The sequence below is a fragment of the Haliotis rubra genome, unplaced genomic scaffold (assembly GCF_003918875.1).
Source record: "Haliotis rubra isolate DU_JTF1 unplaced genomic scaffold, ASM391887v1 Scf410, whole genome shotgun sequence".
Classification (NCBI taxonomy): domain Eukaryota; kingdom Metazoa; phylum Mollusca; class Gastropoda; order Lepetellida; family Haliotidae; genus Haliotis; species Haliotis rubra.
In genome coordinates this window covers 675,007-691,196 of record NW_025767092.1, presented here as the reverse complement: position 1 = coordinate 691,196, position 16,190 = coordinate 675,007, and the positions used below count along the sequence as shown (strand labels likewise).

The following is a 16,190-nucleotide window of genomic DNA, read 5'->3' as shown; positions in this document are numbered from 1 at the left end:
GTTTTCGCCGCTTTTAGCAATATTCCAGCAATGTTGGTATTTGACCAGATGGTGGCCACATGAATACGTGCAAACACCTAGTTGCGGGTACAGCAACGTGCAGTGAACATGGACAAAGTACTGGGACTATGTGTCCCAGTCCACCCAGCTGTGAATGGGTACCTCGTTAGGATGAGAAAGCCACAATAACTCGGAGCGCCTAGTGGCTGCAAGAGTTGTATACTCCCCAGGGTGTTGAGATTGATAATGCGATGTGCCGTTGAGATTGACATCCAATGATCGAGTGAAAAATACCAGCGCCTTGAGCATGCACTAGTGCGTGGATATGTGCGCTATCTAAATATCCTATAAAAAAAAAGAGAGTATAATTGCGTAAGTTTTGCGAAACAAACCACAATGTATTACACTGAATATTTTATCTTCATTCACACAAATAATGTTAAAACGACACACAGGTTCACGTGTGTTCGTTTGTTTGTTGTTGAACACCGCACTCAGCGTATGTCCTTTGTAGGGACGGTGGGTTAGCCTAGTGGTTAAAGCGTTTGTACATCACGCTGAAGACCCGGGTTCGATTCCCCATGTGGGTACAATATGTGAAGCCCATTTCTAGTGTCCCCCGCTGTGATATTGCTGGGATATTGCTTAAAGCGGCGTAAAACTAAACTCACTCACTCACTTATTAACATTATATACTGTTCATCAGCTGTAGACACTAAGGTATGACATAATTCTTGTAACGTCTTGCTGGTGTTTCTTACATGTTCAAATAACCGTCAGCGACTTCATTTCATTTAGAAAATCCCACATTTCGACGATTTCAAAATGTCACTTGTGTGAAAATATTTTCGTCACTGAAACATATACTACAGAGGTCTATTGACTCAGAGGTGACCGGTTTATAATACCAAAAACCAGAATGCCGTAAAGTTTACATATACAAAAGTGTAGGATATGAAAATATTTGGTTAAAACAAATATGGTGCATGAGTTCACTGGATTTGGGAGTGACATCCAGTAGGCATGAAGTTAACCCAATGTTGATAACATAATTTATCATAATTATGATTGCATGCTAGTTGTCGTTTGCCTGCTTGGTAGTGAAGTAGTCTGTGATGAGAAAATTGTCTCGTTAAGCTGACGACCTGTATTCGATTCCTCAAATGTTGTGATGATCTCTGTATCCTCGCTGTGATGTTACTGGAATATTGCTATAAGCGACATGAAACCTCACTCACTCACTAGCGACACCAACACATGTGTAAATAATTATTAAACCTGATCTTGGACGAGGTCAGACCTAGACACGATAACATCGATATTTGTCAGCTCTGGGGAATGACCTTTCTCCAAACACAGAGCCCAGCAGGTGGGTATTCTGTGACGCTTAATCATTACCACATATAGCAGCCTCGATGCATAATTGTCAGCTTGATCACGGTCCTTCTACCTTTGCGTCTGTCCTGGTGCGATGCCCGGATGTCTGGATACTTATCTCTATCTAACGCACAATCACAGACAATGCAAAGACGCTCTGATGAGCGGATGCAGGGGAAATGGATTTCATTTCGTACCACAGAATGGTTATCAATGGCAATTGTGGAACATGAGAAATGAGCCTGTTCTTTCAGTAGCGATGCGAATGTTCTTCTGTAATATATAACTCTGTAATTTGCACACATGCTGAAGGACAAATGAGATGTAGAATCTAATTAATCTTGATTCGATAGAGGCATATCAGACTCAGATCAGGTGCCAACAATGAACATGTCATTAGGCAGTACCATTTACATCGTATCTCATCTCTAGCTGGGTAGGTGCAGTTAACAATACCTTGTATGTGGCGTATGTTATGTAGCATAAATGTACACACGGGGATTTATATTCTCTTCAAAATAAGTAGGGGAACCTGCACTTTCAATTTCGATAGGAAGTATGAGCGTTAACAAACTTTTCAAAGACAGACATGTTATGAACGCACCACCATTTCTCTTTATCACCAGCCCTAAACACAACGCATGGGATGCACGTGCACAAGGCAGTAGCCCCATACAGGTGCATGAGGTGTCGTTCTTGATTTTGACGGTTTTCAAGAAGGTTGATTTTTTGGTTTGAAAATGAAAACCGTACACAAATTTCACTTCAAAATTATAAATGAAGTTCCCCTATTTTTTAAAGAGTATACGTGCACGAGGGGCTTGTGTGAGAGACCTACTGTCGTAGAAAATTCTCTACGGGCAAAATTATGACGTGATATTGATCTTGTTATCGATAGTATGTGTTCACTCTTTCGATGTTATTACTGACTGTTGAGTGTGATAGTTCTTGAATTTCCCCTTCTATAGACCATTTCTTGTAACAGATATGCCACTATGAATAACCTTAAGGCATTGACTTTAATGATTCTTAAACTTTTAAAACTACCATCCCCAGAGTAATGGTTTCAAAACCATCAACATGTTTGTTTTTACCATGACCGTGGCGCCAAGATAAAATATGTCAGTGTTTGAGCGCTTCGTCGTTATCATTCTCCTGGAGAACGTTTGTATGTTTTTGTTGATATTTAACCTTGGAGCGTTAATGGACTCACCCTCTTGAGAGTGTCCGTCTTCTGTGGGAAATGGCATTCACATCTATGTACGATAAATCCCAAATCATTTGAAAACCCTTTGGTTATTTTACTCCATCCATAATGTCCCTGTCAGTAGATGCATCTGTCAAAAGTAAATTTAAGTATTCTCACGATAATGTGAAGAAAATGTGGAGACCTACTTATGAATTGATTTTCTGTTTGCCAGACTGTTCGAGACGCATCCGGATGTACAGGACGTGTTCTATCCGTTCAAGGGTCAGAGCTCAGAGGACCTCAAGTACAGCTCCCAGCTCAAGTCCCACGCTCTGCGCGTCATGGGCACTGTGGAAAAATGCCTAGCTAGGATCAACGACCCTAAGAAGCTGGTGGAGCTTCTCCACGATCTCGGTGCCCGACACGTCATGTACAATGCTAGAGTGGATTACATTGACGTGAGTATCTGTTAGAGTAATTCAAAACAGACCCTCTTGAATGCATATGCCAAACTGAATCGTCTTCCTTGCTTTCACAAGTAGATGAGCAGAGTCTACTTAAAGTCATCGGCCCAATGAAAAAAGAGGGATTTCCTTTTAAACAAACATCCTCATTATAGAAAATGGTAGAAGGCCTGGTGAAAATCATAGGATAGTGCCTGGTATTATGAAAAATAATCGACATATAGGCGGACACAGATACACAGATGTTCACTGATAGAAAGGGGCACAAAATAACACGCATATGCACAGACAGAAAGGCTGACCCAGATACACAGATATGCTCCAATACCAAGGTTGATAGAGATACAGACGGCACAGGCATCGGGGAACATATACTAAGATAGTAAGGCGGATGCAGATAGAAAGGCAACCAAAGGTACAACCAGATTCCAAGATAGAAAGGCGGATGCATGTCCAAACACTGAGGTACTCATTTGGAACGAAATGTAGTGTATTGCCTAATAACGTTCTTAAGATCTTCAACAAATAGCCAAACAAAGCCCGGATACTGATGTTATAAAAATAAAGTTGATACGATCAGTTATATTGCGAAAGTGTATGAGAAAAACAGACACTTCCACGAAAATGCGAGCATCCTGTCTTTCAAATGAAAAGAATTAAAAAGTTCAATATTTCAAAATATTTTTGTAGAGTATCTTTTCAATAGAGCTCCCTTTGATAAAACCTGTAATTGTGCTGAAATCTTATACCAGCGCTTCTTGCTCAGTAAAACCAATTAGTGTCCAATATCAGTCATTATTTCTTACACTGTCATGCTAAAACCTCCTACACTTCCAAGCGATTCATCTCCATTCGAATAGGATAAAAGCTTATAACAAGTACATCAAACACACCGGATATGTAGAGAGTAAAGCCAAACATAAATAAAGTAGTGAAGACGTTTCGAAAGAAGCTCCCATTTCGCTCTCCTTTGAAGAAGGATAACATCGTGTTACCTTCATACAAAAAAACTATGTTCGTTAACTTTATCATTAAGACAGTTTTCAAAGGTGATCTTTAATATAGTGCAAAACACACTTTAAAATGGGAGTACTGCAATCGAGGAAATAATGTAATGCCTTGAGGAAGCCAGCCTCCTGACGTCCGATTTCCACATAAACACTGAATTACCTGGCATGATCTCCTCCCAGGAACATCTTCCCACACAAAGGGTGCTTCTCAAGGAGGTTCTCATGCAAGTTGAGCTATTCAGGCGGCGGTTTCACTTCACTTAGCTTAGGGGGCTTTGTAGAAATCTTCTATTTTGTATTGATTTTTCACCCCGGAGATCTGACTCTTTACTCTATTTGGCGGTGTATTCGCAATATGCAATTTATCTGAAATTCTCTTGTAACATAAATGGTCTTCAGGGCATGGCATTCATGGCATATTTTAAGAGCCTTGATAAGAGTATCTTTCAGTGCAGTGTTCATCCAATAAATTCAACAACCAGAATTCTGAGTGGCATTCATGTAACATTAATTTCAGCTTCCATAAAGGGAAGTGTATAGATCTCCTAATAATTGAGTGACAGGCCATTTAACATCGTGATTGAAGACTTTCACGTGGTATTTCAAAAGTTAATGTGTATTCCTTTGATTAATACAAAGAGCATCTTAGAGAATGAATACGATGAATGTTGTGAAGTCGTCATGTGTCGAATTTCTTTCTTTAAAAATCTTGCTGTCAAATTAATATTTGTCGTGTTGATTAGTAAAAAAATCCACTTTTCCTCTCTAAGACAACATTGATCTCTCTGGTATACAGAAACAGCCATAATAATGGTATTTTCTATATTGTGCCTTATGATTCACGATTTCATGACGTGCTATTATTAGATTATAATTGGAAGGGAAAAAAGTTGAGAATGATGCAGTTTTAACCTAATTGGAGACAGTCTTTTTGATCACGGGACCATCATTAGGTCGGTACCCATGGCGCCTCGTGACATTTCCTGAAGCAAAACTCAGCATATATTCATTAGTTTCAGACCTTTCCCTTTAACAGATATGTAGCTGTTTTTATGGCAAAACATGCGCTAAAATCTCCTGGGGTTATTTTAAGCGTTTCCTTTCAATGATTAATGATATCAGTTTATTTGTATTTTGATGCAAAAAATATGAAAGTCTTACAGTTCAGATGAATATTGAAACGTTATAACGTTTTAGTATAATGTGCACGATCTTTTTAAGTAAAATAATTGTTATTTGTACTCAAACCATTGTGCTCGTCACATATTGTTATGTCATGTTTGTCGTCTCAGCTCTCTGTGTGTGTGCGTGCGCGCGTGTGTGTGATTTCTTAAGGTTTACACGACCTATCATGCGAATTGGTGGTTCTTCCACTTTACACGTTATTATTCACTCAAGGACAGTTATTTGGACATTATTATGATTTAGTGCATAAATATATTCATACATGTATATTCATCATTACATTATTGATATAGATGACGCTTTAGGTATGTAAGTAAAGGGAACGTGCATAGCTAGTGAGGAATGCAATATTGTGAACACATCAGGAGTGAGTGAGTGAGTCGCCGCCTTATGCAATATTCAGCAATATCACGGCGCTGGACATCAGAAATGGGCTTCACTCATTGTACCAATGTGGAGAATCGAACCCGGGTCTTTGGCATGACGAGCGAACGCTTTAACCACTAGGCTACACCACCGCCTACTCAACACATCAGGAACATTTACAGTTATCGTTATACGTTTTTCAGTATCTTACGTATACTGTACATGGCCACTGCGGCTACGTACTCAACGTAGCTTGCGTATCTTGGCTACAGACAGCGCGGTTTGTTGCTCATGGTTTCCAGTCAAAGATGTTTATTGTACAAAAGGCCTCCGGCCCATGTACATTGGAGTTATACATATACATCATACATATGTTGCAATAAGTAGTAATTAGTGATCCAAACAGCGTTTTACTCACTAGTTTGTCCGGTCGACCTTTGATTAAATACAGGGAGACTGGATATACCTGGCATATTGGTGATGACGGCAGTGAATTATAGCTAACATTCTCTGGCATTGGAAAGTAGTTACATTTCATATTAATACCGACAGATGGTTCTTTCATTATGTAGATTCTTTGTTTGCTCTGATAAAGATATTTATATTTCAGCTAATCGGTCCTCAGTTTATTTGGGCCATTCAGCCAGTAGTTGGAGACAAGTGGAACCCGGAGCTAGAGCAGGCATGGTCGGATGTCTTCAAGTTCATCAGTCATATCATGAAGGAAGCAATGACATTCTAGATTACGAGGTGGGAGAGACAGCAGGCTAAAGACACGGGACTCTCAAATAATTGATGCAGACACTTGCGATCACCGTGAAATTGGTGACAGTTTTGAAAGATCAAAGATTACAGATCAAAGATTTTCATGTTGAATTAAACATAAGCAGTGCTGACTGAAATATATCTTGGGTAAATTGTACATAAATATAAAACACCATGGTATTTCGGCTGATTTGCGCATTGCTGACCAAACCCATTCAATCATCCTACATGCAATGTTTACAGATGGCTACATACGATATAAAGATTGCTTGTGGGATTAGCTTACAGAGACGGTGTCTCCGACAATCAGCCGAGATGATCATCTGGTGAGCAGGCATTCAGAGGCCAGGCAGAACTTGCCGTTGGACATTTGGCAATGACAGAAAGCCATTTGTGCCTGTTGGTTTATGGGGAGACTTCAAAGGAACGGTCTTTTGAATGAAGCCTCTTAACGCCAACGATTATGTATTAGGATGAGAAGATCTCTCGCGCCTTTGATAGGGAAATTGTTCCCGTAAAGACCGCTCCGTCTCTACTTAACTGTCCATACACAGCCTGAGGATGATAACGGGAAAGGCAAGACGACGTTATTAGTGAAGCGATGGTTCTTCAGTATGGGTTCCCTCTTCGTCAGCGATGATGTGAACTGGACAAACTGGGGTCGATCTTCACTAAGGAGATGGGTTTAGGCTATGTTTAGCATATATGTTCTTTGTCTTTAACTTTTTGTTTTGTTTATAGGTCTTCTGATGGTTCCATGTGACAATCTTGCTGCATAACAGTTTAGGAGTTGCCCCTTGCCAGCACACGTTCTATGAATATATGCACCATACACCAATTACGAGAATAGGTTGTCGTGGTATAAGAGACAATGGATTGATCATCAGTGGTTTAGCATAGCAATGATCAATAAATCTATCATTTCTTTTATCTTCAAGGAAACCATTTAGCATTCAGACTTTTATCACTGAATGGTTTGTCTCTTCTTGGCTTATTTTACATATCCGTTTATACAGTAGACTGAGTTATTACCTCATTGCGAAACACACAAGTCTAACTGTTGGTCTGAAAATGGTAATTTGTAAGTTGGTTTAGAGTTGTTTACCTGATCATATCACTCACACGGAAAACAGATCCGTGAGTTTAGTGTTTCTTGTAACCAGTCTCAAAATATCAGGGAAGCACTAACGTCATATGATTAACAATTAATAGACTTTATATTGCATATGGCCAAGTCAAGGTTTGTGTTTATTTGTTTGTCAGTTACACGCTGTTATTTGTCCTATTTTGTGTTCATGTTTGTATCCGACACGTAATTCTATTGTGATTGTCGGTGTGACATTGTTAGTACAGCAATAAAATGAAGGCAATCACTTTATACACGCTCTGTGCTAAAACCTGTTTTTGTTCCTTATTTATTACACATTTTATATTAGATTATTTGCTTACTTTAGAAATAATTCCTTAACGCACCTTGTACAGTTTACACATAATTATGAAAATAAAAACTAAATGTCAGAAAATGTATTCTTTTATTCGATCTTTACAGAAATTTTATAGATTCCCTTGTACAATGAAAAGATGCAGCTTATTGTTCTCAGACCTTTAGCTACAATTAGTAGTCAAGAGGAAATTCCAGTTCACCTTCCAAGGGGCTAGATATATGAAGTCATCAATGGCCCACTGAATTGCTGTGTGTTTATATTGTCATTATAGAGAAACTTGTGAAAAGATGCAATTTTGCAAGTCGCCTCCATGTACGCATTAAGTCATCAAGTGGCCCTTTTGATTAGTGTGTTTCTATTCTGTCATTATATAGAAGCTATTGATAAGATACTATTTTGCAAGTCAAAACCCCTGTGGTTGACAGGTAAAATATTACATATTGAAACATTGGAAATTGTAAAATATAAAAGCAACAAAACTCTTTCCATAATTGTACGAAAGCTCAACTGAAGGAGCTCTCCATTTTGTCTATATGTGTTTTTGAAAACCGACGACCAAATACATACCAAAACAGTAAAGGTTCACCTAAAGCAAAAACAAACAAGAAATCCTTCAAAATCAAACCAAAATTAAAATAGATATAAATTGATTAAAACAGAATAAATCACACGGCAATATACACATATACTTGTACATGTGTGGTACAAATCAAATGATATTTGTGTCGGACATAACTTTTGTCCCTGGTACGTATAATTTGGAAAGGCCACATACATGCATACAATAAATGTTTGGAATATTTACTGTGGCTTTGCATGTTGTAACCTAATCAAACAGCTATTGAATCAATCGCTTTGAAATATTCGCAGAAAGAACAGGTTCGATTGTACCTTAAAATATCCGAAATGTAGACAAAATCTTGCCATTAGGGTTTTGCCTCTCTGAACCTCAGTCTTATTAAAATCAACCATCTAAACAAAGATCTGAGAACATCTCATAAAGGATCACGTCAGAACGACCTGACATTTGACGGACCAGTGAAATGCCTTAAAGGAAGCCCATGCACCACGTCTGAAAGCACGTTTCTTGAGCTTAAGGGTTTTCATTCCAGAGTACGGTTGGAGAAATATGATAAGTTTTTACATTTCAGAATTTAGACACCGAAGAAAGAGGGAATTTTGTAATTTCTAAAAGATGGCCGAGACATTACGGCAGTGTTTCCGACGAGCTATCTTCAGCTAAATCCGTGAAGAAAGCCAAACGTGCTGCTGGTCTCAGATATTCACCACTTCAGTGAAACCTAACATCATATCCATGGTGCTGTTAAATCTAGCCCCTTTTTACACGAACACAGAATACATATTTTAATAAGACGATATATCTCCTATATATAATTCTGATAATTATAACGATAGCGTATCATTTCGATTTTTACTCCCACGTTATCATTACGATTTTTACGGGATGATGTACAGCTGAGGTCTGTTGAGGAGCATAATAAAATTGTATTGTTTTGGATGGGGCACAGTTCATGCCAATGAATGCAATTACGAATTTGTAACACTTACCGTTATCTATAACAGTTAACCTTTCTGAACACATTGCATAATTACGAACTAAAAGTTCATTAGAGCAGAGTAAAACAGGCACGAAAAGGAATAACTAACCAGCCAAACATGAACACTGAAACAGTCCCGATAGAACTGTGTTATCATCTTCGGTCGTAACTTATCATGTTATGAGTGAGAACCATTCTTTGGGGACTAGAAATACACGATTAACACTGGAAATTGCATAGAAATCTGTTATAATTTCCATTAAGAAAATATAGTAATCTTGTATGATGCAATTTCACATCAACCGCTGGAGCGTAAAATCGAGTTTGTACATTAACCAATTTCTTTGAAGCGATGCTATCTCTGTGTGATCAACGTCCTTCTAAACATATATTCTGGGACAGAGCCATTATTGATTGTGCAAAATATTTGCAAACAGCGGATATTTTACATAAATATTAGTAAGGGATGATGTTTTTCAAGGACTTTGGCAGGACCGGATGTATCAGTATACCATTGTCATTCAAATATATTGTTTTCTCTGTAGGCTTTCATTACAAACCAGACACACTGTTTTCATATTGGTCCCATTAATATAACCAATGTGAGCAGTATCTTAAGAACAACAATCAATTTATTAAGATGAAGGAGATCCAAGTCCCCAGGAATACAGAATATATAGAAAAAGTCGAAAACAGGTGCAAAATCGTATTTGTATATCAAGTATAACGAGTACAGGGTACATCAGACATATATATAATGTTTGGATCGAAATGATTTGTTAAATCATTTAATTGAAAAGATTCATATTATATGATGCCCCTCCAAATGACAATAGGTAAATCCATAGTGCCTCTTTTGAAATACTGTGTTATGCTTGTATTTCTATGCTTTTTAGCAAACGTTACGACGATACAGAGAACCACATCTTGGATAAATCAACATACAATGAAATAACTTCTGTGGAATGCAATTTTCATATTCACCCAGAATTCTTATGGAATCACTTCACCGCAAAGACCCATACATTCCTTAATCGACCCAATGTTGCCTCTTTGCAAAATGTGAGAATAATAAATATGTAATAACAAATATAACATTTACTGCTCAACACAGACCAGACTTCACTACATGTTACAGTCAGAACACAAGAGCAATGGCAAACTCAAGTACTGATCACGAATTAAGATGTTATACTTAGGGAATTGGGAAATTACCGAAAGGAAGTTCTAGTGAATGATTAATTGACGTTTCTGCTCATCACTCTTACTATTCAGTCTGTGAGGTTAAATAGACATGTATCAGAGTTAAGAGCATACATGGACAGCAGCAAACTGTTACGAAACTGACGTCGTAGCGCATTGTTTCGTCTGTGTATGTTGTTCTGACTGCATTCCAAATCAAGTGATAGGGCTTTTTAGCATAAGTGGAATATCTGGGGCGCTAAAAGTGGTCTGGTTGATCAGTATTGCACGCACAAATGACGTCATGTTTTTGTTTCGAGGTCGATGGAAGTGAATCTGCAAGGTAACATTGTTACCTGTCTATTTATACCATAACTTACCAAGAAATAAGCAAAATCATTCATTATGAAACCAAAACACAAGAGAAATAATTAAGACGTGTCATCAAATTGAATAGGCTGACAAACCAATATAAGTTCCTACAACGTTATTATATTGGCATTACACAAGCGTGTAGCAGTACAACAACCAATGGTATTATATAATTACAGTTATAATGGCAACAGAATTTAAGCAAGCAGTCACACCAACATGAGTGGTCATGTTCAAGCTTCAAAACTAGGATTACCCTTGATTTCATTCAGGGTGGATAATGCACTGCTTGTCTTGTAACGACCAATGATAAGAAAATGGAATGTTCTATATGATCTAGAACTAGAAAAGCTCTTTTAGCTCAAAAGTCACGGCGTGCACGTATGTATTAAATTAAAAATCTATTTTGATGTGTCAAAAACAATGTTTCGGGAAGCAAGGGCTGTATTACAAACCGATAAGGTTCAATACATGAGGGGATGACGTAAACCACAAAGGTTTTTAGTCCTCTAATCTCGGGTGGCAAATTATACATTTGAGACCTTGCTCAAAATCATCCATTTCAGATGATGATGCAAGAAACTTGTCGCCTTCAGTTCCATAGGCTTTATTGTCTGTAATTTTGAGGAGATAAAAATGGCAGATCCTTTTTCTCAAACAAGTTGCAACAACAGTCCTCAAGATATCTTGAGGGTTTCTCCGGATGCTGAAGTGTTAAGTGCTGAAGTGTTTCACATTCCCATAAAGCCCGCTGCCTAAGACCATCTTCAGGGCCTCTTAAATGACAAACCGACATTGTGTGATGTCAGTATGATGTGGACGGCGTGTTGATGCTCGCGGTAGAGACGACGAAACGATGGTTGCAACGTCCACTCGTATGTCATCAGCCGACCCGTTTCGCAGCCTCAATGACCATTCCAAAACTGACAGACAAAAATATTACCTGTCTCCTGAGGATGAAGTATGGGGATTGTTAATACTCACCTTTCGTGCTCAGTATCTTTAATGTCGTCAAAATTTGCTACTACAAGTGACATTTTAACAGAAAGAGAAAAAAGTTTTAAAATTTAAAAAACTGTTTTTGATTACAAGAATGTGAAATGAACATGTTATGAACTATCAAAAGCGGATTCTGGGGGTTTCTGTGTCATACAAACGAAGTCATAAGATGGGCAGAAGTATTCCCTGCATTTCTGCTTTATCACATTTCATAAACGGACGAGTTAAAACAATTCAAATGCTCAGTTATACCCACCAAGTGTATGGTGCTTAGGTGACGATGTTTTTAGGACATATTTACCACCCCAAAAATAATCAACTGTGACTTTACAATAATCATTGTGCTGGGTGTGTTTCTCTAAATGTACAGTTGGTTCGTGAATCATTTAGCACGCGGGAAGGCCTAATGAATTGTTTGGTCATTTATTTGACCATTGGTGAAAGGTAATCCTTATTGACTTGGGGACACACCTATCCCCGGAATGGATTAATTTTGTCTTGAAACGGTAAAAATCGTCAAAACTTCCCGTGAAGATCCGGGTTAGAATATTCATCATCAGTAACCCATCAGCTTGTCGTAAGAGATCGGGTGGTCAGGCTCGCAGACTTGGTTGACACATGGCATCGGTTCCCAATTGCGCAGATCGGTGCTCATGCTGTTGATCACTGGATTGTCTGGTCCAGACTCGATTATTTACAGACCGCCGCCATATAGCTGGGATATTGCTGAGTGCGGCGTAAAACTAAACTCACTCACCCACTTCTACATACCGTGTTTTGTCATATGAGCTTCATCGGCAACTTGTCGTTCATCCTGTCATAAACCTGGATTGTGAAAGATCGCAATATTTTCGAACATTTGAAGATGATCTTCTCTCTAGGCATCTTATTCAACGTGGAAAACTAGCTGGGATGTCCTATTTGTATCATTTGTAATGATCTTCATTAATTTATATCCATAAATACCGCAGTCGTTATGCAGGTCTTTGCGAATGTCACACCGACAACTCAGACTTAACGGCGTTTGTCGCAGTGGTTGCTGAATGAGATCTGGTATGTTCTACACAGATAAAAAGATCAACATCTGAAGGCCCGACACTACTGGGGCCGGTATCTGAAGAACTGAACTGGGACCCCAGAGTATACTTGGATCAGATGTAGCAGGCTGTGTGTGAGTAATGTTGGGTTGTACAGAGGAACGCAGTAACTGCCAGGTAATCTATATTGTCTGATGGATCCTGTACATGACTGAATACCATACAACTGTGGTTACGGTATGGACGGCTCAGATTCTCAACATGTGTTCTAAGTCGTTGGAGGATCACCCAGAAAGGTTTCTTTGTTACTAGTGATCGTACAATGTGCAATAGATTGTTAACCACTGCCCCATCACGTTCTACCGAGTGCAGGTTCAACGACGAAAATAAACGAAAAATATACAAGCAGTCGCCACAATTTATGGATTCACAATGAATAAGCATTTTTCATCAAGTTGTTTCATATTTTACAAGAGTGATAGACTGCTGATTATTTGGCTGACTTGTTGCAGCAACAAAATATGATTTCACAGAAGCTTCTATGACAGAAGCAACAAAATTTCCACATCCTTAAGAAATCTCTGCTAGAAGCAGAGTCGATTGTACCATTGTGACTATATCTTGAATATGTATTTGTTTCAGCAGCATTACAGCTGTACGATGTTGTTTAAAAAAACCAGTGTCTAGACCAGAAAATAGAGTGATTGCCACCATGCGATACGATGACAGAGCATGCGCTTATGAATCACTATGAAATACTGTAGTGGTGAAACAAGGTGTTCGCGAAAATGAGCGTTTTCTGACCCGGAAGGCACCCGTCATAAACATGCAAAGTCTAGTGAATTAGTCACATGAAATAGTTCGGGAACGTATGGTATAACTCAAAATAAGGCATTGCCATTGTACCATTGTGACTACTAGTATATTTTGAGTATATATTTGTTTCAGCCCTTTTACAGTTGTACTATGTTGTTTAAAAACAAATAGTCTAGACCAGACAATCCAGTGATTATCACCATGCGATAAGATGACAGAGCATGTGTTTATGAATCACTATGAAATAATGATGATACAAGGTTTTCGCGAAAAGGTGACCGCATCCTGACCAAGGTGGCACCCGTCATAAACACATGCAAAGTCTAGTGAATTAGTCACATGAAATAGCTCGGGATCGTATGGTATTACTCAAAATAAGGCATTGCATCGGACATATTTTTGTCACTGATGCATGGAATTTGAAAATGTTCTCCGCATGTTTACTATAAAACATTTTGAAAGCTTTACCTAGGCCTTGAATGTTATAAACTTGATCGGACAACTTCTGAGAAAAAGTGGTATGACGCTCTTTGGAATGCCGCGGAATGGACAACAGTATATACGAGCTTTTAGTATACTGTCAGTAGACATTAATGTAAATCAAGAGCACCCTTTATGGATTATTTGTGGCAATATTCAAAGACAAAAGGGTCATACGCTTCATGAATATAGACACAACGAAAGAAATATTCTTTTCTTGTGACAACCTACTGCCTGATAAACCAAAGAAATGAGACACCCTAGTGACCTTGTCGAAATAGACACATAGAAACGCTTTGTGTAAGGCGTCGATGGATCACTGGTGCATCGAGATGGTTCAGGTAATAAAATATCGTAATCCGCTTTGTAACTCAACTCTTCCCTCCAGAGTCTCAAAGGCACACTCTACATAGTAATGTTATGAATCAATGCTAATGTCAGTGAAATTACTATGAAATAACTGACTGACTGACTGACTGAGTTTGGTTTTACGCCGTTTTTAGCAATATTCCAGCAATATCACGGCAGGGGACACCAGAAATGGGCTTCACAAATTGTACCCTAGTCTGTCTCACAGTCCCTGAACCACATTATTTTCCCTACAGCCTAGCCTTCCCTGTAGTGCTAAAGCCCTGAACGAAGCAAGTCTACATTTCCCCAGGTTCTGAATCTCTGGTCTCCCTAGGGCTCCTTTTCAATTTAAATGGGCTTGTTTGTTACTATCAAAATTAGATATATTCAGAGACTAAGCCTTAGTCTAATTGTACCCATGTGGAGAATCGAACCCGGGCCTTCGGCTTGAGGAACGAACGCTTTAACCACTGGGCTACCCCACATCCCCACTATGAAATAAAAGGTAGGAATCCTTTCTTAGTTATTGATAGGTAGGAACAATAATGATGATGTACTAAACCTAGTCTTTATGCTGTTACTATCACACCAGTTATAACTCAGCAGAGATGACTTATCCTATGTACTTGAGAGAGGTCCATATTTTAGGACAATTCACGAAGGGTATCGTTACATGTGCTTTGCTGAGGGATTGGTGTGAGTAGCAGTTGCTACGACTAGGGTAGATCATGCGAACGCATTTCCCAAACACCTGGTCATGTACTTTTCAGTTATCCGTACATTTACTTTTCACCACAGTGACAACCACGCGACAACAGAAGTAATGGGGTCTGATAAGGAAATCAGATCCCAAAGTTTTGTTGATATATAGTTAATACTTACTACTACACAGAGGTGATGATCGTCATGAACGAAAATCAAGGATGGATACGTATTGTTATAGTTAGTGAGTGAGTGAAATAATATTTAACGTCACATCGGCAATATTTCAGCCATTTCGTGACGGCAAAACGTTTTGTGCTAAGAATAAACATACTTATACTTATCTAAAAACCTGTCAGCGAAGGACACTATAACAACTAAACTATCACAAATTCATTAAAACTAGTTTGAATTCAGTGTACAATTGTAAGTCATTGCAAAACAACACAATATAAAATCGGGCTATAGATCACCAGCACCTGAAGGTAGATCACTACACTAGGGACCATGGGGACTTACAGTTCCTTTCCTACCTGCATGGATCCCAGCTGGATTTACACCATCCCTTCAGCTGCTGGCGCTTGTAGGAAACGTTAGCCAACAGTTAAAACAACCAAAATACTACGTTTAAAATGTGGTAAATTTATATTTTACATTGAAAGTTGTGGACTTACGTACCCTCTCAGGAGGACACGTATTGTTATAACTGACTGAGTTATACAATACACCTTCAATGTAAACGCATAGATCCAAAATGGCTATACATCTTACCAATTCTAAACTTGTGCATGCTGAGAGATTTTTATTAATTTGGTTAAATCTGATTGCACTCATGAATGCTTTGTCGCCACACATAAATACTTTGCTCGATCGAGCATTCCCAATTTGAAA

The 16,190-nt window shown here is 38.6% G+C and overlaps 1 protein-coding gene across 1 annotated transcript in view; it reads left to right on the top strand.

Moving 5' to 3' along the window:
• LOC124288064 (non-symbiotic hemoglobin 1-like) overlaps window positions 1–7,753 on the top strand; it is a 30,086-nt gene extending 22,333 nt beyond the window's left edge. The window contains exons 2-3 of the mRNA XM_046724633.1: window positions 2,799–3,024; window positions 6,202–7,753. Of these exons, the coding sequence (XP_046580589.1) occupies window positions 2,799–3,024; window positions 6,202–6,333 (358 nt within the window). The 3' untranslated portion in view covers window positions 6,334–7,753. The remainder of the gene's footprint in view (window positions 1–2,798; window positions 3,025–6,201) is intronic.
• The last annotated feature ends 8,437 nt before the right edge of the window (window positions 7,754–16,190 follow it).